The following is a 25750-nucleotide window of genomic DNA, read 5'->3' as shown; positions in this document are numbered from 1 at the left end:
CTTGGCACTGTTTAGGTGCCCATGCCTTTGCTCAAGACTATTCCAACTACCCAGAAGAAGATTTGGAGCTACTCTTACCATTGGTCACTCTCTTCTACTTCGACATTGGTGTATTACCTCGAGTTTGATGTAGACCACTCTCCATCAACAAGTGATTTCTCCTACCTTGCTTCTCCGATTAGCGCCTGAGGGACTACACATTGATTAACTCCCAATTGCTCATGGCACTTGAGGCCTCTACGTTGACTTTTTGGTAACTCTCACTCCGACACGTTGAGAGTCATGCGGTGATCCATGAGTTATTCCCATGGACTTCATCGACACTTTCTTTAGGGGCCATTCTTCCCAGAATTCACCCATATATCAGGAAGAATGTGCACACACATGTGCAACAACTTTGCGGAGGACATCTCTTATACAAAGAGATTTTTTTAATCTATTCTATGGCTTGATGTAATTGGGTTCTCTACCCTAGGTAGTCCCCCAAAATTGATGTATTGAATTTTGGTTTTCATTGAGTCTAAAGGTCCTCTGCCTTGGATAGTCCTTCTAAAATTGATGTATTGGGTTTTCTTTTTTTGGTGAGTGGCTTCCTAACATGTCCTGTTCTAAAGCCAAGGGGGGATATGTATTGGCTTTGATAGGTCTATTTGTTTATCAGGCCTGGCTTGAGAGTTCTAGGATGTTGGTGCATTGGTCTCCTAGACCTCTGAGTTGGTCATGCATCCATGCATGATGAGCCTCTAAGCCATGCTAGATGAGCTTTCTATGTTATGCTTGCTATCCTTTGAGCCATGCCCACTTGCCTCTGAGATTATGTGGGAACCATGTCTAGTTCTAGACTAGCATGCACAGTTTTGGTGATCGTCATTGTCATGTTATGTTCTTGGCTCCATTCTAGTAGTCTCTCACCTTGCCGTGTGTTGGAATATGAAGCCAAAGTGAGTCAAAAAGGAGTGTACTAGGTGTTCAGGGGGTGTTTTATAGTCTAGTGAGTTCTAGACATGCCATGTGTCATATTGGGAGATATCCCATAGACATTGTGACTTCCTAGAGTCTAGAGGCTCACACTATATAGTGTTGTACCTGTCTTGAGTCATATATATCAGTCAACATCAAGCTTTATAAATTATATCATGTGAGTATTTTGGTTGTCATTGCCTAGCACTTGCTTTCATTTGCTTTCCATTTCACCTTTCCATTATGCTTTCCATATTTCCATTCTGTTCCTAGTTAGCTTGGCATTCTCCTACCGCCATGCCTCTTCATACATCCTTGCTTTCCCTTTGGGCATCACATTAGTATGGACTCATCCAGCTACGTAGTACACCAACTTTAGCTTCACTAGCTCCAATAGGTGCTAGTGGTATTGGAGGAAATGTTTTGGTGATGAGTACCTTTATTTCATAGAGAGAAGGAGCCTCCTTGTAAATTATCCAATACCTATCATAGCAATTCTCCAAACAATGGCCTTTGTATAAGCTGTGTCTTTTGTACAAGTAATGCTTGCTAACTTGACGCCACCTACCATGTACACCCCTGCTTTCCCTTTGGCCATCACATTAATTATGGATTTGTCTAGCTATGTATTACACCAAATTCAACCTCACTAACTCCAATAGGTGCTAGTAGTGTTGGAAGAAATATCTTATTTTCATAGAGAGAACGAACCTTCTCATAAAGTATCCAATACTTCTCATAGCAATTCTCCAAACAATTGGCGTTTGCATAAGCTGTGTCTTGTGAACAAGTAATGCTTGCTAACTTGACCCCATCTACCACGTACACCCCTACTTTCCCTTTGGCCATAACATTAGTCATGGGTTCATCTAGATATGTATTACACCAACTTCAACCTCACTAATTCCAATAGGTGCTAGTGGTGTTGGAAGCAATGTACTTATGATGACTATCTTATTTTCATAGAGAGAAGGAGCCTCCTTGTAAAGTATCCAATACCTTTCATAAAAATTCTCCAAACAAAAACACTTACACTAATTTGCTTCCACCAATGTCATCACATTTGCTCTTGTTAACATATCCAAGCCACCTCTATCCCATGTTGTTCCCCACAACAAAATATAAGTCCCTTATTTTAGGCAAGTCTACTGAATCTCATTCACCTTGTTTTTTTAAAGGAAGGGCGAGGCGGGGGGGACATGAGTGGGGCACAAGGGCATAGTCTCAAGATATATTTCCTATGGTTAGACATTTCATGTGACCAAAAGTTTATCTTTAATAGAAAATTTTAAGTACAAGTTTAAATACATATGCTTCCAAACAAATTATTAGCTTCATATTTGTTTCCATGAATCATCCAAAATATGGTGTCTATGGCTTGAGTCACTTTAAAGTGATGCTAGCTATATTGTAATTCTAATTATCTTTTATGTACCTTCTAGCAAGTTCAAATTTCTTTTCTCATGAAATAGGTTGAGAATGAGTATGGTAATGTTGCTGAGGCATATGGACCAGCTGGACAAAGATACATACAATGGGCAGCAAAAATGGCTCTAAGCCTAGACACAGAAGTACCTTGGGTGATGTGTCAACAAAATGATGCTCCTGATCCAATAGTAAGTTTATTTTTAACTAAAAGATTTTTAATGGATTAAAATGCAAACATGACTAATGTCTTCATTTAGTTAGTGCAGACATGGAGTCTTTATTGGATAAAATGTGTTCTTCAAATTGATTAATAGTATGTACAATTTAATAATTTAGTGCAGATCAACACATGCAATGGATTTTATTGTGATACTTTCGAGCCGAATTCTCCCAAGAAGCCCAAAATGTGGACTGAAAGCTATACTGGATGGTAAATATTTTGATTTTATATTCCACTAAAGGTTGATGTCATTCATAGTTTAATTGTGAGTACTTTTTTTCTTAAAACCTTGCTTTATTAGGTCACTTTGACTTCTTTGGACTCATGATTTACTATAGAATAAGTACTAGCAAACCCATTGCATATTTTGCTCTTTAAGTTTTAATAATAAATCTAAAAGAGATTATAACAATAGAAGTTAGATCTTACACAAAGCATTGTTTACAAAATGGAAAACAAGAGTTTAAAAATTTTATTGCAACAAACACAAGTAATGGGTGCATGATGGCTACAGGTGAAAATAGGCAGCCCTCTCCCCTACTCAATGACCAGACTAGTTCTAATAGACTAGCAAACTAGTCATTAGCCCAATTGTCCTTCCATCCAACAAATAAGTTAATCTATTTTGCTTGGTCCTTAGTTCCAGATATGTTCCCTCATGAATCTAGAATAGGTTTGTAGAATTGAATGAACTCTTGGATCTAGGGCAGCTCCCTAGATCTAGAACCTTCGAATCTAAAATTGAATCACTTGGAATTGGAACAATCTCTCCAATCACTTGAATAACGAACTGTCTATCATATCAGCTCGATCTATAACTATCTCCCATATCACTCAAATTATCATGACTTAGAACTAGATCCTAGATCCAAAACCATTAAGTGAAACCCCCTTTTCATGAATGAATCCTAGTCTACATCATCCAACATCATCTAGCTAGGAATGTCTAGGTCCTCGAGTGCTCCTCGACAACATGAGCACACCCATAACCATATAGTGACTCTCTAAGGGTAGATAACCATATAGTGACTATCTAATGGTGGAGCATTGAGAAAATCCATTACCAAAACCTTAGCTCAATGTCCACCTAGAGGTGAAGTTCCCTCTCAATCCAATGCCATGTCAATGAAGATGATTAGGCATTTCAGTAATCTTTCCATGTTTTCATGAGTGCATCATTCACGAACATCAATTTTGATCATGAATAACATGACAATAACATCATCACATTGATAATTGATAAAAAATAATGGATAAATAAAATAAATTTATTATCAAGAAACCATCTTACAATCTAGAGTTGGTGGTATTTGTCAAAATATTGGTGGAAATGTGGTTTATACCAATTTTTACATCAATCATAAAACTACTACTAATAGTATGAATAGTATCAATGGTATTACCAATGGTAATAATGATCATAATGATGATGATAATAATAATAATAATAATAATATCAATTGTATAAATAATACCCGTGATAATATTACTCTTATTGGAGATAGTATTTCATGTTTCTTGTGAACTCCTTCTTACAAAACTCTTATGGGGCTACAATGCTCTTTATTAGCAATATTATACTCTATTACTATTGCCCTACAAAGTGTGTCGTTGATACAAATTGTGATACAGATCTCACAGATATTCAGATTCCAAGTAATGATGATAACACTATATTAGGGAATTTTGGAATTTTCAAATATTCAGGACTTCCTAATATGGTTAAGTTTGGTCACATGGTCAAATTTGAACCCATTACTCGAAAGTGGAATCCATCCTAAACACCATATTAGGGAATCCTCCCAAGTCCCACTTTTAGGTAACAGATCAAGTTTTGGCCTTATGGTCAAGTCTTAACCCTTTACTTGAAAGTGGGACTCAGGAGATTCCCAAATTCTCCAATATAGTGTTTGATGCATGGTCCTCCATTCGACAGGTATTGGATAAATCAACATTGGCTATTTCTGAGGGTCATTACAAGAACAAAACAAATACTAATTTGCTTATCCCAACCATTCAGTACATGGGCGAAAGCCTGACGAAGCAATGCCATGTGGAGGTAGAAGGCCCACGGGCGCTCTCATGACCTGCACCGGAACAATGCTTTACCCCTGATAGTCTAGTCAACTGCTACACCTCAACACATTTCAGGGAGAACCAGCTAGCTCTAGGTTCAAGTGGAACTGTCTTGCAAGGTTATGAATCCAGTTCATGTACCACTTTAATGGGCAAACCCTTGGGAAGTACTGCCACCCTAGGTGGACATCAAGGTGCTAAAACTTCTCGTCGATGTGAACTCTTGGGAAAGATCAGCCTATTATCCTTAGAGTAACTTTTATCCGTTGAGCAATTGCCCTTCCACTTCGCACAGTCGGATCACTAAGGCCATTGACTGGATAAGGGTATGATACCTTCTGCCTCGAGGAGGATACCTAGTGTGCTAGGGAAATGTGGACCCTAATTGAGTTATGAGAGGATGAGGGTGAGGGAGAGAGAGTTCATTATGGTTGCAAAAGTGGACAATGTCTCCTATATCTAGCATTTTGGGGTGAGGGTTTACCACAGCTAAAATCTAATCAATGTGATTAAGATTATGGAGTAGAGTGAGGAAATGAGATTGCCAAGAAATAGTTTTTTCACTCTTTACTAGGTGTGAGTCCGAATGTAACTTTCATGCCGTACACTATATGTTCATGTAAGGTGAAAGCAATGTTTGGAGAGATTGGAATGGTACGTTATATACTTCTATGAATTTTGTGAAAGGATGTCAGTATGGAGAGAAGAAATAGACACACAAAAATGAAAGTGCAACAAGAAATTCATTAGTAGCTAGAAGAGATGCTACTTCAGGTAAGAGGCAAGTTGAAAATGTAGCTAGAAACATAGAAGCCTCATTCATTCATATTATGCATGTTGAAAATGGTTTGATCAGTTAAAAGCATCTGTCAGATTTATGTTTAATTGAAAGATTCATGAAATCCATGTAACAACACTTGTAAGGCCCACAATGGCTCAAAAAAGGGTGGTCAAATTAGTAATCCCTAGAATCAAGTGGATAGCTGCTGGCAAGCTTATTAAAGTTACCCTTAGTTAAAAACCTGGCTTATGGTGGATTCAACGTGAGATTAAGGAGAAATGTTGTAAATTCTCATTAGTACTATGAAGAAATCGTGATCCTATGTAGGTAAAACTGAAGGCTAGTTCATCACTAATCATAGGGATGAACGTCTTACATTGAAACCCCATTAAGAAGGAAGGAGGATGAACTCATCACCTCACTATTTTTACTCTTACCGAAATTGTATGGGAATTCCACCAACTTCCTTGCCTTCATAGGAAATTTTTATCATTGAAAACATCGCTATGGCAAGATCATCCACAATAATCATGTCCATAAAGCTCCCGCTTGAATGCCTCCCACATCTTTTGGAGGAAGCCAGTGGACATCCGCAAGTGTTGCACCTTGATACATTGTTGCATTTTGATTATCCTCCTAATAACATGGGATTCATAATGGAACCTACTCAATTTTACATCAATAGCAAAAAGGAGATTCATTGGAGGGAATTATTTTACCCACTCATATGCATCTTTATAGCATGCATGCTAGAAGGGGTTACCATTACCAATTTCAATGAAGCTTCTCATCTAATCCATAACCAATACCTCATGGAGTATACATAGTTTTTGTCCCCCGCTTGTCCCCAGCATTGATGACCTAGCGGGGATGATACAATGGGCCAGAGGATGGAAGCTCAATGAATACAAAATTATAGATGCATTCTAGTGAGACTTGATTGCCTTCCTCAGCCATAGGGTGCTCAGGCCACAAAGTTTGATATATGTCAAAGTTTGGGTTTTGTCATCTTGAAGACAATTCAAGTAGCATTTTCAAGGTAGTCAGATGATTGATCAAGGTTCACACTTGGATTTCTAATAAAATGTTGCATGAATTTAAATTTGATCTAGAATATAAAGATAAAGAACATCAAAATGAGCTCCATTTTCGCAACAATCTATAGATATTTATCAACATCTACCTAGTCTAGTACAAGCAACTCTTAGAGATGATAGTGTTTGAGTTCAAGAAGTTTGAGCATTTCTCTTCACCAATTGGTATTGCATGTATCTAGAATCTCTTGAGGGTCAATATGTCAATCAACTGACAAATGCATCTCAACCTAAAGGATTGGCTACACAAGATAAACCTATCAAAGAAGATGAAGAACTAATAGAAATTGGACCAATAGTGATCATCAACTTGGGTAATTACGAAGATTTGTTTACCACCTCTAGTTTGAAGAGAACAAGAGGGCATCAGCAGGGTCTTCTTTTTGGAGGAAGACGGAGTGTAGCTCAACCTAAAGGATTGGTTACACAAGATAAACCTATCAAAGAAGACAATGCACTAATAGGAATTGGACCAACCAATAGTGATCAACTTCTTGGCTAATTTTATGAAGCTTTGGTACCAGCTCTAGTTTGAAGAGAATAAGATTGAATCACAAGAGGGCATCATCAAGGTCTTCTTCTTTGTTCCTAGCCTTGTTTGAGAGGGAGCCTATTCTCTCCCATCAAGCAAATTTTCAAGAGCCCAAATTTTCTTCTCAATTTGACTAAAAAAGGCTCTCTTGCCTCCAGTATCTCCACCACCTCATCCCCCATATAATAACCTCGATGATCAATAATTTTTGCTCACTTTAGAGATTCTTATTTCTCTATAGAACCCATTTGCCCTTAGGACACATGTTTGCCTATACCAGATTCTATGAGCAAGAAGAGTTGCAAGACATCTGATGAGGAAGACAAAGATGAGAGGAGCTAGCCTAAACCTTTTAAGAATAGATCGGTGTGCTTAGGGAGTTTGAGGCTACTATGAAAGACTACAAGCATGGAGTTTGATGGCTAGAACAACCATGCAAGGCCATGATTATTGAAGATTCTAGAGCTCTCACCAAGAAGCTTGAAAGGTGCCTCTAGTAAAGAAAGGGCACCTAGAGGGTTATTGAGGATAACTTCCAATAGAGCTTAAAGGATTATGCAATGAATTTGAGAAATTGTTCTCCATCTAGTGATGTCCAAAAAAGCATCACCTAGAAATGAATCCAAGACTAGATGCATCATAAGAAAACACATTTTATGGCTCTTGACTTTGCATGAGTCCCCTAAAATCAAGCTTGCAAAATAAAAGCTCTACTCTAAGTGTCAAGATCAATAATATTAATCCCTCAAGAGTCAAAATAATTGAAGTCTCACAAGCCACTCTAACTCTTGGAGTTATGGACCTATCAAGTCTACTCCAAATAAAGTTCTTGATAGGCCTCTCGATATGTGAAATGCAAGTCCCTACAGTGATACCAATAAGAGCAAACAAACCAAATTGTGGTGAGAAATACTTGGTTGAGAGCTATTGCCAGAGAGGAAATATCTGACCTAGTAGAAATCTAGAATAGGAGTTTCCCCGTCATGCTCTCCAATGGTGGCGAACTCTTGCATACAAGAAAATGCCAATGCCAACCTCACAACCCAAATAGATTGACCTCTCTAAACCCAAGTGAAGCCAAAATGTGATGCACAAATTGAAGAGTACTCATCATTGACTCAAAATCCATTGGATTTGTGCTAATTTAATATAGGTTCCCACGATAAGGCAAAACAAAAAAAGGCTAAAAATGGGAAGGACTTAAGGGGAGGCATCCAAAAAGATAATTGTGTAATCTGTAATCTCTATGTCCAACAACCCCTCAAAGTTGTCTGAGCGGTAGTCTCCAAACAAGTAGATACAAGACAGATACTAATTACATCTACCACTAATAAAAATGAAAGATGAGCAAGAAGGCATCCCTACAAGACCAATGTGGAAATTTGAGCTATGTCTCCTTTGGCACCTTGGATAAGAACTTGACTATGGATTGATCTGTAGAGGGTACCCTCTCTAATCCAACAGGCGAAGAAATCAAAGCATAAATGGATGCCCTCTAGTCTAATCTATCATAAGCTTTCTCAAAGTCTAAAAGGAGAATAGCAAGGTCCTGACCTCTATCTCAACCTCAATTTAAGGCCTCCCATAATGACAAAATATTATCAAGAATACTATGGCCATGCACAAAGTCATTCTGTGTATCATGGGTCAAATTAAAAAGAAGAAACTCCAACTATAGTTAATTGTCATCACTTTTATATGCCATGCCCAAAAGTGTAATGAGCCTGCATTGTGTGATAAAATTATGAATTCCCTTAGAGATAAGATGAATGAGACCTCTGCAAGTGGAGAAGGAATAAATCCAAAATCCCATTTGCTCTGAAGAGTTGAAGTGACATTACAACCAATATCCTCCCAAAATGCAATCAAGGAGGAGGTCATCCATCTAAACTAAGGCATTTATCCTTATGTAAGGCAAATAATATAGTCTTGATTTCCCTATTGGTGAAAGGTGCATCAAGTAAGATCGTCACATCTAGAGTCATGACCAAGGTAACATTCTGGCAAACCTCAATTTGGCACTATCTCTCTTAGGTTTTTTAAATTCTATTATGAGAAGGGAAGTATAGATCTGATTGCAAAGTACCATTAGCATCAATTGTGAAACATTTTCTCTATCATTTCAAGGACCAAGAGTAAATAAAAAGTTTCTTCCCCATCTAAATCCAAGAGTGAGAGCCTTTGCATTGCAATTTTTCTAGCAAGGTGCTCAATTCTGATGGTGTCTTGTTCTCATCTCTTTATAGGGATGTTAATAGGATAGATAATGTGAGACTCTTATGTGGATCCCTCATAGGAAAACAAACCTCACCAAGAGGCAAAAGACCAATCATAATCAAGCAATGCATAATCCCTCATAGGAAAACAAGCCTCATTAAGAGTCAAAAGACCAATGATAATCAAGCAAAAACACAGATGACTAGAAGTACCATGGAAACTATTGCAATAACTACTTCACTCAGTAGTAGCAAACAAAGGCTAAAGGCTAGTATGAGCTACAATGACAACTTGTAGGAATACAACTGACTGCACATGGCTTCCAACATATGACAAAGTGCTCAAAGGCCTACCAAAATACTTGCATTTAAGAAGCAAGGTTAGCACCTAAGCTTCAACCAATGCAAGTAGTCACCTCAAAAACCTCAACTATACCATTTTGCATATGCACCAAGGAAACCTAAGGGTAGACATGTCTTGTAGAATAGGTACAGATGAAGAGAATTCCAAACCTAAGGGTAGACATGTCTAGCAAAATAGGTATAGATGAAGAGAGTTCCAATGCTGCAAAAACATGAGGGAAAAACTAAGGGAAATCTAACAAAAGAAGGAGAACTAAAGGGAATTTAACAAAGGGAGGGCTATATTGGTAAGGGAAAGGGAACAGAGAGGGAGGGAAGGTAAGGAGGATGAAGGAGCTAGGAAAGGAAAAAGGGCTAGGGGCTAAGAAGGTCTAAGAAGGGGGAGAGCAAGAGGGGAACATGACTATAGGCCGTGCATGGGTGTCCATATAGACTATATAGGTGCAGTACATGTTGTACAACAAGAGGCAGAGAGCTCAATGGGACTAGAAAAGAGGCTAGGGATGAGGGCAACAAGAAGGCACATCAAAACTAGATGCAAGGTAATGAGAAGGAGAGTCAAGATACTATGGAGGAGGGTGACAAGAAAGGGAGGAAAGGAGCAGGTCAAGCAGGAGGGGAGAAGCAAGACCTTCTTGCAATTTATAAAGGTTATAAGAGATAGTTCAAGGGTTCAAACTAGAGGTACTAAACATTGTCTTAAATGGACATCATACCTTTAATACATGATACACAATATTTAATTTAAAGCAATGAATTGCTAGTCACAACTTCATCATGCAAAGCAAGACCAAAATTACAAAATGTGGTTCACTACTATACAAAATAGAAATGAGGAAAAGTGAGGATATGAGGGGAAAACATACTTTCATAGCTGAAATCAAAACATTTGAAATAATGTTTACTATATATGTAAGATTTGAACAAAATTTTGTTCAATTGTTGATTCATTTTTCTTCTAGGCTCATCCAAACATAAATTTTTAGCACAAATGTTATACATTTACTTTAGATCTGGTCCAACTCCATTTCAAAATGTGACGTTACTTCAATGTAGAAATTGAAATGAATTTGTGATTGATGGATTAGGCTATTCTTAGGTCACTTTACTCAAAGTATATACTTTCTTAAATTGTGGAATTGTGGCGTTTTCTTTCGGTTCACATGGTATGAGATGAGGTGGCATTACAATGTTTCTCACCATCTTTTTCTTAGCATTTGTTGAGATTGAAACCCCTCCCCCCTAGCCCCAACCCCCCGCCCCTCCTCCTCTTTTGTATAGCTCCTTGATTTGTTTCTTGTCGGGCTAAGTGTCTTGTCCCCGTCCCATGTAACATTGCTACTTATTTATGTATGTTCATGATTTATTTCTTGATTTCTCATGATTGGATTGAATGACCTAGGTTCACCCCACTTAACAGTATCGTTTTTAAAAGGAAAAATAAATTATTTTAAGGAATAAAGGACTCTTATCTAGTTGTGAAAAAAAGTAACATCTAAAAATCGTCAATAGGTTTCTTGCATTTGGTGGCTTACAACCTCATCGCCCTGTTGAAGACATTGCCTTTGCTATCGCACGATTTTTCCAGACAGGTGGCACTTTTCAAAACTATTACATGGTATGAGATACAAGAAAACTTTGTTTCAAGGAAAGGCTTCTTAATTTTACAATGAGAAAATGGTACTCTCAACAATTTGATCTTTGTAATCTTAGTACCATGGAGGAACCAACTTTGAACGTACAGCTGGAGGACCTTTCATTGCAACAAGCTACGATTATGATGCTCCAATAGATGAATACGGTCTGTAAATGTCCTTATTTTATGCTCTACTTAATTTTCATTCTTACATATCTTTTACATGATCCCTATGTCATGCTTTAAGATAACTCATCCCTATGTTGACTCATGCACACAAATTGAGTATAATAAAACATGGGAGATACTGTTGTTGCATAAAATTTATCATTATGATTGTGCTCTATATTATGTTAATGCAGGGTTGCTTAGGCAGCCAAAATGGGGTCATTTGAGGGAGTTGCACCAATCCATTAAGCTTTGTGAAAAAAATCTCCTTTTTGGAGATGTCAAAAGTATATCCCTTGGTCCACAACAAGAGGTATTCATCTCTTTGTTGTAGCATATACTTCGGATCAAAGAATGATATGTTTATTCCAATAGGTTTGTGGACAAATTGCTTGGTATTTGATGAATTTTCCCTCTGTTTTGAAGATGATTTTTCATGCTATCCTAATGTTTAACATACCCAATAATTCTTTGAACTTTTCTTTGGAATAGGTTGAGACTATGTCAAATCTTAGATCGAGATCCTAAATACATTCTTGGCAAAGAATCTTTGTCTTTCCTTTTGATTCATTAATGTCAACGTGTCCCAAAAAATCATGTCTCTACTATTTTAGTGTCACCCTTCTAAGGAAGGAATTCTATTTCTAAATATGAAAATTTGTTTAAATCAAGCTCTATTGAAGGCTAAATACCACATAGTGGCTAGTTGGACGTGGTTTAGGGCCTAGAATTTCAAAACGAGATCATACAAGGGATTTGAAGCAAACACGGAACATCTTTAACATCTAGGGAATTATAACAAATTTATTTCTAATAGTGCAACATGGGGTACCTGCTTCAAATAGGTCTAGAAACTATTGACATTTCATGAGGTCATGATCCTGTAGTCATACAAAGACTGAAAGGATACTGATTACATAACTTGATTTTGTCATACCTTTTGGGAAGCAGTATATCAATCTAGTACAAAGTTCCAGACCTAAAGATTTTAACAAAAGAACATTTGTAAGGGAGAAAATGAGTCTTTATCACATTCTAGATTGACATTGAAGCTTAAAGGATTCCTCTTCTACCTGTAGCATACGAGAAGTCACACTAGGTCCTCTACTAGAGAAAAGACCTACTGAGTTGAGGGAGAGGAGGGCTACTCGGTAGGGGATGGGGGAGGGCGGGGCAAATGTCTAGGAGGAGCCTCTTCATTTGTGGGAGATATTTGTCTGGAAAATGTTTGGGAAGGAGCCTCTTCTTTGATGATGAACCAACTTTTTGACAAAAAAGAAGCATGATGGGTTCATCAGAGATATTATGATCAACAACAATGACCCTAAGTCTTAGGACCCCCTTAACTAACTCTACTATAGAAGAAGGCAAACCAAGGGGGTACCTCCATGAACAAACCAAAAGAGGGTCCCCACTCATGGCCAAGAGACCTATGGACGACTAGGGAACCTGATAAATAAGGAAGTGATCCATCTATCCTCCTCCACTCTATCGAACCCTAGTGAGAAACGTAAGAGAAATATCTTTTTAGAGCCAAGTTAGTGGAATAAAAGACCTCTTGAAAGACACCTTTCTTGAATAAACAAATGTCTGAGAGGTTGTGGAGATAAGGGCAACAAGCATCCAACCTAGGTCCACTTAGCTTGAGTCATAGAGGGATGGGATGCATGTGAAGCGGTAGTGGAGCTCTCAAGTATCACGTCCTTTTGAAGTTTGCTATAGCTCATCTTTTAAAAATGTGCATGTTCATCATTGGAAAAAGACAGCCTTGGATTTATTTTGTATCAAAAGAGTTGCGCATATTGACTTGAATAAACAATCATTAGATGACATTTATAGCACACTACTACATACTTCAGTGTAAACCCAAGTGCAAAATTAAATCTTTTTAGGAAGCACAAAATCCCTATATGTGCCATGGAAATCTATTATATTATCTTCTAAGTCTATTCTTTAGGCTTCTAGGCCTCCCCCTTGGAATTGCACCCATTCTTCATATTCATTAAGTTTCCATCAGTGAGACAAACAAAAGGTGATGATACAGCCCATAGGATGAGAAAATATCTTCAACATTAGAACTTTCTTATATGCAACAAGATAAACAAGTGAAAAACGTAAAGTACTTTGGAGAAAACTTCCAAAGATAAAGTGTAATCTCAACTAATCAGGAGAATATTCCTTAAAGATAGACTGTTTGATTTTCAAGTTTAAATCTCATATTTACTATAAAAGTGATACTTGTCACGATAAGTTTCCAAAGTAGTAGCCATTAACTTACTTCTCCTAATGAGTTAAATGATCATGTCCCACTTGACTCCCATCCGAACTCAATATTCTCACTTTAATCTTACCGTAAAGGATGTTGGAGATGCCAATAGAGTGCTATGTAGACATATCTGGGCCTTGCATGAACACTTGACTCAGAGAAATGGGTCGCATAGCCACCATTGAGATGAGAGACAAGGCAAAGGGAGATAACAAAGGCCCCATGAGATAAACGGGCACAACAAAGGCTTTCTATTTTTCATTTCAAGTTTTTCCTTCGATGGTGAATTTAGCTATAGCATTTCTAGGACAATACAGATATTGTTCCGATCTGTTATGGTTTTATCTATATGTTTTAAGTCTTTATTGTAGCATAGGTGGTCACCTATCTAGAATCCCCCATAGTAGATGCCTCTTTGGGTTCTATTGCCACCCCCTTAAAGTAAGGGATTTTGCAGACTTGGTCTCCATTTCGATTGGTTCATAGTAATGTTTTTTCCCATTCGGAGAGCTCGTACCATCCACCTTTGTTAGAGAGTGGACCTCCAGTGATGTGTGGACTCTTTCAACCATACAAATTTCCTTCCCTCCACTATTCCAAGAGACCCTCTTCCACCACTAGGCCGAGGAAGCAATTTCAATCTTGGATGGCAAGGACTGTAAAAAGTCAAGTAAATTGCTTTCAAAATACATTTTTGTGTCTACTAATTTTGGACTTGCATCTCATTTTCACATTCTAATCTCCCCGTAGTGGTTGGACACAGCATCATCATGGTATATATAAATAACATTTGTTTGAAACATGTGGGATAACACACTGATCATGCTAGATACCAATATTATGATGAGAGCATATGCTTGACTATGTATCATATGCATTGGATATAAGATAACTTATAAAATTTAAGATACTAAATAAATTGTTAAAATTATTAAACTTGTTGACTATATTTACATCATGTTATAATTTAGTGAAGAATTGCCTAGCTAGACTCTCACTTTTGAAAGGGGGCATTTGAAAGGAAAAGCACTTCCTAGAGTCGTTAGTGCCCTAATTAAGGAAGAAGAGAGAACAAAGAGATATGACAAAATCAGGCTACGATGAGGAAAAATGATTTTTGGCAAAGACGAAATATTGATAGGAAGTGTTTGTATAGCACAGCTAGCCAAGAGCCGGCGGTTAGTCATCAACATACCCTTCAAGAGAGGGAGAAAGAGCTTAGAAGGGGTCATCTCTAACAAGTGACTCAAAGAGCGTAGCCAAACTCCCCTTAGTTCGTGGACCAATATGAGCAAGCTAGAGCTCAGTTGCGTGCAATTGAGTCTAGTTACACTGAGAGTATTAGTTCTATGCTTCTCACACATGATGGACTCTGCAAGCAGGTATATGATCTATTAGTTTTACAATTGCCAAATCAGTAATCATTGTGTAGCCAATAAGTAAAGAAAAGGAGCAGGGAGCCCTTGTAGCACCAACTTCAATGACAAGCTTTACCAAGGAAGCAACTTCAATCTACAAAATATGAATACAACAGGGGTGAGTTAGCAAGCAGCAAAAAATTCAAAGGAAGCAGCAATGCAAATCCTTGGATTACATCCCAAACAAATACAAGCACGCAAGCTGTCATTAGATGTTACAAATATACATACACGTTGTATTTCAAGCAAAGAAGCAATAGGATGAGCCAGATCCAGATCACATATGCTCAAGCAGTCTAATGCTCACCTTACCTTTGTGGTCACTAGTGGGATTTCTTTTTCTTGTATGACATTTATGCTCATGGGAGACTCTCTTTTTGCAAGTAGCTTTGTTTGAGGGAAAGATAGGGAAAAGATTTTACTTCCTTCTATGCAAAGGCATTTCCTTCAATGCATGATTCTTGTTCATAAGCGGTGAAGGATTGGGCATTCTCTTCGTGGAAGTGGTCGTTCATGGCCTCGCCAATTTGCAGCTTGAAGATCTATTCATTTAAAATGTAATTGGAGTTTCTGTTTATCTTAGGGCAGCATAGGACATAGGGGGCATGTATGAAGATTTAGGCGTTGTAGGCTAGGAAGAAAAGCTATACAAGGGGTAAAGTTTTGAGTGCAAATATGAAGAAGCTGTGGTAGCAAACCTTTGCCAGATATGCCACACTGAAATACTTACCAGCCTCTCTCCCAGGAAGAATCCACAGAAGTATGCACAGGCTTGAAGGGTGAAAAGGAAACATCATCTAGTAAGCACGACTCAACTACATGTCGTCACATCAAGAGAGCCCCAGCAGAGTCTGTTAGAGGTGACATCTCCTGTATCCTAGAGTCAGCGCCTTGGTGGTGGGTCTGCGCGCCCATGTGAGGCAGAGTGAGGGCCTTGCTTGTGGGTTTGCCCATCTAGGAGAGGTAGAGGGGGATTACCTTTATGGCTGCTCAGTCCAGCACATGTACAGGCGTGTACAGAGCAGATGTGGGAGTATGCACTACTGCGGATGCCAAGCTCCCTTCATACCAAGCTCCCTTCAAGCTGCAACTACTGCGGACACTTCCAGGGTGATGCAGGACCATTTTTTCCTACCCTGAGCCTGCTGTAGATTCCAGTACTACCCACTTTCTCAGTAGATTGTCAACTGGATGGAAATAACTATGGTGTTTGGCGGTTATGATGGAGTCAGGCTTGGAGTCCTGAGAATCGATAAGCTCAATATGAACAAAGGCAAGAATAATGGCAGCAAAAGAAGAACCGGTAACCTTATTGGTTGTCAGTAGAGTGCACTTCCTCCAATAGTAACCTTTCTGGCCGCAGTGATTGCATGAATGCTCTGCCTTTGGTGCTTCCTTATCTGCTTCTATCCTTGTGTCAAGGGTCCCCGTTGTCCTTGATTCTTTCCCTATTGTGAAGCTACAAAAGCTTCTCAGCCATCGCCGTGGGAGGAACTCTGAAATCTCTCCTCCTGATCGAGCACCATCAGTAACAATTCTTCCCAAGTCAATGTGTTCATCCTGCCACTAGTATTCAATGACGAATAGAAGGGTAGAGTACTGAGAAGTCAAATGTGAGAGTTTTGTAATGGCCATATCCTTAGAGGAAATCTCCTTCCCCACTTGAAAAATCTCATGTTGAAGCTCTTGGAGCTTATCCGCATCGATGAAGACGTGGCAGGATCCGACACCCGCATCTGAACGTCGAGAGAAACCCGTCATGAGGTAAGTCTTGTTGTACAAAGATGCCAGGTGCTCCCGTATGCTTTTGGCTACCTTTATATGCTTTACATGATTTATGACTTGAGGAGTACAGTTACAAAGATGAAAGAACATACCCATGCATTAACTTTGTCCCAAAGCTGAGCCAAATTCTCGACGTCTAGGACCCCTAAGTCCGCTGGCAAGGGGGTCTGGCCTTTCTGACACGCACTAGAATAAAGTCTTCTAAGCATGGTCAGTGCCGTTCCTGTATTCAAGGGAAGCTACACAGGGACATGTTTCTGAAGTAGGTCTCACGGAAGGCTTCTATTCCTCTGGAGTTGGTCCATCTGTGTGGACTTATGACAGTTCCCAGCCTTGGAGGTGCGCTTTATTTCATGCTGCTTGTTGATGATTTTAGCAGGTTCATGTGGATCTATTTTTTGGCTCAGACGGCTCTTGCTTACTCCCGATTCCAGGAATGGTGTGCCCTTGTGGAAAATGAGTTTGACTTCCATGTTAAAACCCTAAGGTCGGATAAAGGGGGAGAGTCCTTTTACCACGCATTTGAGGAATTCTTTGTGACGAAGGGCATTCGGTGAGAATTTGCAAATACTGGCACTACCTCCAAAGGTCCGGGTAGTTGAGATAAAGAACCGAACCGTGGTAGAAATGTCTTGGACCATGCTTGCCCACCGAGAGGTTCCTTGGTTCCTTTGGGCCGAGGGCATAGCCACAACAGTCCATATCCTTAACTGTTCTTCGACCATTGTCGTTCCAAGGTTACTCCCTTTGACGCTTATATTGGAAAGAAACCAGATGTATCCTATTTCCATGTATTTGTATGTGATGCCTTTGTTCACATTTCCAAGAAACAGAGGAGGAAACTGGATGTTAAGTCTAGCCACATTATATTTATGGGTTACAACTTACAACTCTCAGTCAACAGGCTACAGGTTGTATGACTCTTCAAGGCAGGAAATTGTCCTCGGCACGGATGCTGTGTTTGATGAGCAGATTCCCTCTACCATGATTGGAGCAGATCCACCCCTTATTCCAGAACCAATTGATGAAGATAATGAGGATGATTTTGTTCCTAAAACCTCCTCAAGGACTAGCAGTTGTCCCTGATCCCCAAACAGAGAGTGACCTGAATAGTGGTCCAAATGATTCCCTACCTCCTCAGGCAGCAGGGGAAAGTTCAGGGTCCGGCTCTCGGAAAGTACCCCGATGATTGATTGAAACTCTCGTGACTCTAGCGTAGCAGATGCTCCTTTTTCATGGCTTCAAGAAGAGGACGATCTGTGTCAATCCCACCACAATAAGGAGAAGGTTCTAGAAGCAGGCCCACTATTACAGGTTAACTACTCCTTGAAGTGCCGCATTCTCAAAGAAAAAGAACCCTCGACTGTCCAAGAAGCACTTTCTCAAACGCACTGGAAGAAGGCCATGGCACTGGAGTTCAACTACATTGAAAGTAATGGGACCTGGGAGTTGGTGCCTCGACCCAAGCACCGTTTTTAGGCATTGGTGTCAACTGGGTTTACAAGACCAAGTACTCATCAGATGGTACTGTGGATAAACATAAAGCCCATCTTGTGGCCAAATGATACTCACAGTGACCTGGGATTGATTATGATGGCACCTTTGCTCCTACTACCATGATGGCCACTCTTCGGATAGTGTTAGTGGTTGCTACTCATGAGCAATGGCCAATTTACCAGTTTGCCTTTCTTAATGGTGATGTGAGAGAAGAGATATATGTTGAACAACCTCCATGCTTTACCAAGTCAGCAAGGATGGTTTATAGGTTGAAGAAAGCTCTGTATGGGCTCAAACAAGCTCTCCGAGCCTGGAACTAGAAGATAGATGAGTTCTTTGTATGGAAGCGCTTTCGGAGGTTTCGATGCTGATCCAAATGTGTACATCTTCCGACAAGATGGTCTTACTTCCCTCATCATTTTGTACCTTGATGACTTGTTGTTCATTATAGGCACTCACATAGCCCATATATCGAAGACAAGGGCTACCCTTTCTCATACCTTTGATATGACAAATCTTGGGTTCCTGCACTTCTTACTGGGATTGGAGATTTAGCAAGGCCAAGAAGGCTACTTTGTGTCATAGAAGCAGTATTCTTAGGAGCTTCTGGAAGCTTTTCACATGACAGAGTGTCGCGCCATCTCATCACCCATGGCTCCTAGTACCAAACTATCGAAGTATGATCCTAGTGAGCTTGTGGATGCAAGCAAGTACCAGCAATTGATCGAATCAATACCAGGTTGTATCTGTGCCACTCTGTTGGGCTCCTAACCACGTTTATACAGGCACCAAAAAGACTCATTGGGATGCTGGTATGAGGATCCTCTGGTACCTTCAAGGTTCTCATAATCGAGGGTTATTCTATCAGTGAAGGCGCAATTCAGGATCCAGCTACTAGGTAAAGTTATTCAAGCTGGGGAGGAGATTCATACACTCGTAGTTCGACCACTGGTTATTGATTTACCTGTGCTCAGCACCTATCACTTGCAGCTGTGGGACGCAACCCACCGTAGTCTTGCCTTCCACTAAGGCTGAGTACCATGCTGCTCGTTCCGCTACTTGTGAGGCCATTTGGCTTCGATGTCTACTTGGAGAGATTGGGTTCCCATAGACGTCCCTGACCGTTCACAGTGACAACAATCAGAGTTGCATTGTACTTGCTTGCAACTCGGTGTTCCACGCACGGACCAAGCATATTGAGATCGAGTACCATTATGTCTGGGAGAAGGTGCTCACTGATGTGGTTCAGCTCATCTACTGTAAGATGGAGGACACGAGGAGGACCTCTTCACCAAGCCCTTGGCACAACAACTACTTGGAGACCATTCCAGCTCCCTCATGTGATCAATGATCCAGGAGCTGAGAGGGCTTGTTAGAGGTCATCTCCTGTATCATAGAGTGAGGGCCTTGGTTGTGGATTTGCCCGCCCATGTGAGGTAGAGTGAGGGCCTTTCTTGTGGATTTTCCTGCCTAAGCGAGGTAGAGGGGGATCAACTTGATGGTTGCTCAGTCCAGCACATGTACAGGGGTGTACGTAGCTCGTACCACGGCACCTTCAGGCCACAACAGTTTGCAGACAGCTCCAAGGTCCTTCGGGACCATTCATGCATGCCTCAAGCCTGTTGTACGGCTGCCACCAAGTCAATTTGATGGCAACTAGGTGGTGCCTTGGTTGGGGGGTTAAACTAGGCCCCAACCATGATCACATGACTCGACCAGCTGGTCAGGTAGACCCGACTATGCATCGGCCTTTGGTCAGCCAGCATAGCCCTCTCTAGTCAGTTCTCTAGGGTAGAGGGCGACCCTATATATAGGGGCCTCTCCGCTCATTGTTGTTATCTCATTGTTCAGCAACCACTTGGAGTAGAGGTTTTCCTCAACAATGGAGGGGTTTTCTCCTCTTGAGATCATTTTGCAAGTCTCTCTTGTTTTCTCTACTTTCTAGCTTAGTCTTGTGAATAGTTTGCTCTCTCTCTCTCTCTCTCTCTCTCTCTCTCTCTCTCTTTTATACAGAGACACATCAGGGTCTAGAGCGCCCTCTTCCAGTAGTCAGCGGATATACATGGGAGTCTGCCTATAGAGATGAGACGAGGGGTACGGGAGAAGTTCAAGGTTCAGGTGGAGTTGTAGTCCTTTTCAGATTCACACTTTTGGGGACCATTTCAGTAGAGCAGAGAGATAGATATTCCAGATCTCTTTGGATTCGGATTCGGCACATGGACAGCCGGGATCTGTTTGTTGCAGTTTGCTACTTCCCTCTTGAGACCTCCCACTTTGCCAGAGATATCCGAGGTGATGATGAGACATCCCCATTTGCTGCTCTTTATCAGTCCATCGTTGACTTCTCTAGCCGCGGAGAAGTCTTCGTATTGGGGGACTTCAACGCAAGGACAAGGGCCCGTCAGGTACCACTTCTTGACTTCAGAGATGATTCCACTCTATTGCCAGATATTGACCTTGAGAAGGTAGGTATGCTATGGGTTTCGGCTGACAGGCGAGGTCCATTCTCATCTTATGGGTAGGCCCTATTAGACCTCGGCAAGATACATGATCTCATTATCTATAATGGTCTTGACAGATGGCCTGCTTCAGGTGGTTTCACATGCTTTCCACATGGGGGGGGCTCCAGCGTTGTTGATTACATCATGGGATCCCCTGCCTTCACATCTCGCATCATTGACTTCACTGTAGCACCTCTCCCCCCAAGGGCTGATCATACATACCTTTTCTTTAGCATCTCCACCCCCCTTTGCACAGCACCTTCCACCCCACTCAGTTCTTACTCCACCTACCACGATATACGCTTTGATTGGGATCACTCACCTTCTTACTTTGGCCGTTTGTACATACTTCTCGCTTGTATTGACTTCATACCCCTTTCAGAGGATCGTGCTGACCTTGTCACTACACGAGGCTGCCATTCATGCTTTCCCCCACACCACCTGCTCCACCCGCCCACCACCCCCTGGGACCATACCCTGTAATAGTTGGCACGATAATGAGTGTAAAGCTTTACGCCGTCAGCTCATATTCGAAACAAAAAACAGTCTTCCGAGTGCACCAAATACGCTACGCGAGTCCCGTAGACTGGTACGGAGGAAGAAACTAGACTTTGTTCATTGGAATGAGGAGGAGCTACTGAACATTTTGTTTAGTAACAACTCTAAGACTTCTGGCGGAGATTTCTAAAAGGACGGTCCCCTCCGCCACTCACTGACACTCAGATCTGGTTTGATTGTGCACGCACACTTTATGACATCCCAAATCAGCCAGTCTCTAATCTCTCACACATGCCTCTCCCCACATGCTGCACCCTTTTCACTAGAGGAGGGGTAAAGGATGCCGTAATGAAACTTCATAATGGCCGACCGAAGGATCATGAGGGGTTATGCACTAAGTTCATTGCATATGGGATTAACATCCTAGCCCGATCTTAGCAAAGCTTTTTAATGAAGCTGTTTGTTTGGGGTTTCCACACACTTGGACCATTAACACTATCTCACCCATCCACAAGGCAAGGGATCCCATGAGCCCGGAGAACTACAGGACCATTATGATTGGACATGTCATGTCCAAGATTTATGCATTAGTACTTGACTCGGAGGTTAGCAGATTTGCAGAGTGTCGAGGACTTAGAGCAGCAGGACAGGCCGAATTCCAGCATGATCATGGAACCATGGACCACATTCTTATGCTCATATGTATCATCGAGGCAAGGGCACGAAAGTAGAGGGTTTATTGTTGCTTTGTGGATTTTCGCAAGGCATTTGACACGGTTCCGAGAGCCTGCCTCATACGGTGCCTACTGGACTTGGGTTATGACCAGGAGATCATTTGGGCTATCATGGCACTTTACGAGAGAGTTTCAGGCAGAGTTCGGGCAGGATCCGGGTGGACATACGAGATCATGAGCACCATCGGGATCAAACAAGGGTGTCCTTTGTCGCCTACCTTGTTTGGCCTCTACATTGACGAGCCTGAGACAGTGGTGTAGACACAAGGGGGTGTAGGTTGCTCTCTTTTATTTATTTATTTATTTCCAAAGAAAGGAACCTTCTATTAATGCTTGAAAGATTTCATACAAAACAACAGCCCCGAGGTGCGTGGTCGGATATCATGGTACCTGCCAGAATCCTAGTAGCGCCGCCTCTGTGTAATGCCGAGTCCCCAACATAGAAGTGATCTGATCTCTCAAGCAATCCATCGTGTCTCCTCTGTCCAAAGGAGAAGAGAAGGCTGTCAGGAGTCCTGCTGAACTCTGGCTCTCTCCATGGGTCTCTGCCACTAATCATGAAAATGAACTACTCCTAGGTACTATGCTCCACTGCTAGCATCTCAGAGAACGAGGCGACGCCCTGCTTGTCTTCCCCAAGCTCCAGGTTGTTGAAGTCCCCTCCAACAATCCAGGAGTCAACATCCTGAAGACACTCTGACAGCCTCCTCCAAAAGGCCGGGCAATGCTGCCTACACGTTGGTGGGGCATACACGTTCAGGATTCCAATCCTGGACTCTCCCGTTCGAACTCCCATCCAAACTGCCCGTCCTGGAATGACTCGCCGTAATCGTAGACCTTTGGAGCCAAGGTCTGTGAGACTGAGATGCAAACCCCTCCGCTCCGTCCTACTGCGGGAGACCACTCCTTTGGACCTCTCCCTGGAAGAAGGTGATGGCGTCGTTTGATGTTTGCTGCTGAAAACATGTGCTCCTAAATCATAAGGATGTCCATTGCTCGCCCTACCACTGCCCTCTGCAACTCCTGCCGGAGCATCAGGTACTGCGGCTGACTACGAACACGGTCGTGGAGCCCGTGTACGTTCCAACTCACTATGGTCCAGCTCATGAGGACACGGGAGTCGGGAACAAGGCTCTCCTGTGGGTGGGTGCCTATCCTAGAGAGACTGACTTGTGTGATTTTGCCGAGGGTTTGGAGGGTGAGTAGTCAGTGTCTGTGCGGCGTCGTACTAGTGTGGATATCGCCGATCTTCCGTGCCCACTTCATCATGAAGGAGGCTTCCACCCCGAACAAATCCGCACACGTCTGGAGGGGCCAAAAGTGTGCGTGGTCCACCTTTGCCTCCATCGGCAATCTAATAACTCCCATTGCTAAACCACACACCGGCTCCTCTTGCGTGAAGCTCAGCTGAAAGTTCACCTCTGTGCCATGGGCGTACCAAAGATCTAGTCCCTGTGGACCCATCCACTCGTCCATCATGAGCATAAGCTGATTACCCAAAATAGCATCAAACACCTCTGGGGACCACTTCTCCAACCTTGTGGAGGCAAACGGAAATCTCCAAACGGGGTGTGTCTGAGATCCCACTGCATTGATCAAACCCCCCTTGCAGGGCTGAAGGACCATGAGCGTGACCTCCAACGGTAGAGGGTATGAGTTCGGAATCTCCAGATAGTTCCAAGGTCCTAACCTCCAGAAGTCCCATGCTTGTCAGATGGGGAAAGAAGAACCTTGACGGCCGTGGGATTCGAGGGTGCTGCCATAGAGCCCCCCTCTGGCCAGACCAAGGGTCACCACCAAGGTTTTCTTTCGCCTCAACAAGTGCAAATGGTCCCGCTGCAGGGAGGAAGAAGAGAAAGGGAAAGAGGACAGAGGGGGAGGCGGAGATGAGGCAGAGTGAGGGGGGGTAAGGACGGAAGAGGAGAGAGGAAGGCAGGGAGGACGGAAGGCGGAGAAGGGAGAGCAGGGGGGGGGGGGGACGAGAAAGCGAGGAGGGAGAGAGGGCAAGGGCAAGGGCAAGGGGCAAAGAGGAGGCGGGAGAGGGCAAGGGCAAGGGCAAGGGCAAGGGGCAAAGAGGGCAAGGGCAAGGGGCAAAGAGGAGGCGGGAGAGGGCAGCAGGCGGGGGGGAGAGGAGAGAAGGAGGCGGAGAAGGCAGAGGGGCGAGGAGGTGGGGGCGGCAAGAGGCGGAGGTAGGGGCAGTAGGAGGTAGAGAAGGCAGAAGGGGGAGGTGGTAGAGGTGGCGGAAGGAGGCGAGAGGGGGTAGCGGGGAGGAGCAGTGGGGAGGGGAGGAGAAGGGGGAGCGGGGAAGCAGAGAGGGGAAGCGGGGGGGCAGCGTAGGGAGACGAGGCAGGAGAGGTGGGGAGGATAGGCGAGAGGAGATGGGAAGGGGGGGCAGAGAGGTTGCGGAGGAGGTCGAGGGGGGAGGCGACGAGGTGGAGCGAGGCGGAGGAGGCAGAAGGGGTTGCGGGAGGAGGAGATGGCAGGAGGGGAGCAGCAGGAGCAGCCAGCTACCAGCGGAAAGCTAAAGAGAGTGTTTTTCTGTATAGGTTGCTCTCTTGAGAGCACGTTGATCCAGATATTGCTCTACGCAGATGACGTGGCTCTCTTGTCTTCCTCGGCAAAGGGGCTGCAGAGACACCTAGACGCACTACAGTCCTTTTGTGAGTCTCATGATTTGAAGGTCAACCTGGGTAAAAGCAAGGTCATGATCTTCAATACATCTCGAGCCATCATGTGTCAGGAGCAGTTCACATTTGAGGGGTCACTTGTTGAGATAGTTTCATCATACACTTATCTTGGGGTTATCTTTTCCGGACCTAGCTTCACTATGAGACCCGCGATGTAGGCACGCTTGAGCAGAGGGTATGCTTCATTGGTCAGACTAGAGAGGCAGTGCTTCATTGGCCAGACTAGAGAGGTAGTGCTTTCGCTCGCACTTTCAGGATCCACGCACCAAGGGGTTGCTTTTTGACTCCTTGGTTTTGTTAGAAATGACCCAACAGAGGGTACGCACAGCGGAAGACTTATAGTAATGCCCAGGAGCTCACACAATGTGCATGTGGGGTGTGGAATCACAAACTTCTTTACTTATGTGCATACAATAGGTGTGCAGACTCATTAATAGACAATGAACCAAACCAGATAGAGAAACCACCAAAATATATATTTCCGTCCACAACTATGGACACAATACAAAAGAGACAGATCCAGAGTCCCACCAATGATGTGGTCCTCTGATCTTACCACAAGGTCCTTCTCCTATCTGCTGGCTTTCTCTAGACTTGAGCCCGTGTGCTCCACCTCGAGCTTCTGAAGACTTTGCGTCCAAAGATCTCAGCACCTTGCTGCCTGCCCTAGTAGACAGCCTAGGCTCAGCCCCAAGTGAGCTCAGTCTGCAGCAACTCTGGCCCTGCTTTGCCTCCTGGATGTAGGCCCAAAGATCAGGCTTCTGCTGCTCCTGCTGCTCCTCTGTTTGCTGACTTGCTGGATGCTGAAACGAGGCAAGAGCTTCTGCATTTATAGGCCCCAAGGCATGCAAAAATACCGACCAGTCTGTCCCAATCTGGCCGACTGGACA

General features: G+C 42.5%; 1 protein-coding gene across 2 annotated transcripts in view; it reads left to right on the top strand.

Moving 5' to 3' along the window:
• The window catches only part of LOC147896152 (beta-galactosidase 8-like), an 89966-nt gene that overhangs the window by 19881 nt on the left and 44335 nt on the right, over positions 1-25750 (top strand). For both annotated transcript variants that reach the window (XM_087382120.1, XM_087382119.1), the window contains exons 6-10: positions 2433-2576; positions 2730-2818; positions 11183-11288; positions 11384-11471; positions 11669-11787. In XM_087382120.1, the coding sequence (XP_087238246.1) occupies positions 2433-2576; positions 2730-2818; positions 11183-11288; positions 11384-11471; positions 11669-11787 (546 nt within the window). The remainder of the gene's footprint in view (positions 1-2432; positions 2577-2729; positions 2819-11182; positions 11289-11383; positions 11472-11668; positions 11788-25750) is intronic.

Source organism: Dipteris shenzhenensis, chromosome 12, assembly GCF_047967505.1.
Source record: "Dipteris shenzhenensis isolate YYH24624 ecotype China chromosome 12, Dip_SZ_1.0, whole genome shotgun sequence".
Classification (NCBI taxonomy): Eukaryota; Viridiplantae; Streptophyta; class Polypodiopsida; order Gleicheniales; family Dipteridaceae; genus Dipteris; species Dipteris shenzhenensis.
Note: the sequence above shows the minus strand (reverse complement) of the source record. Positions and strands in the feature narration are given on the sequence as shown.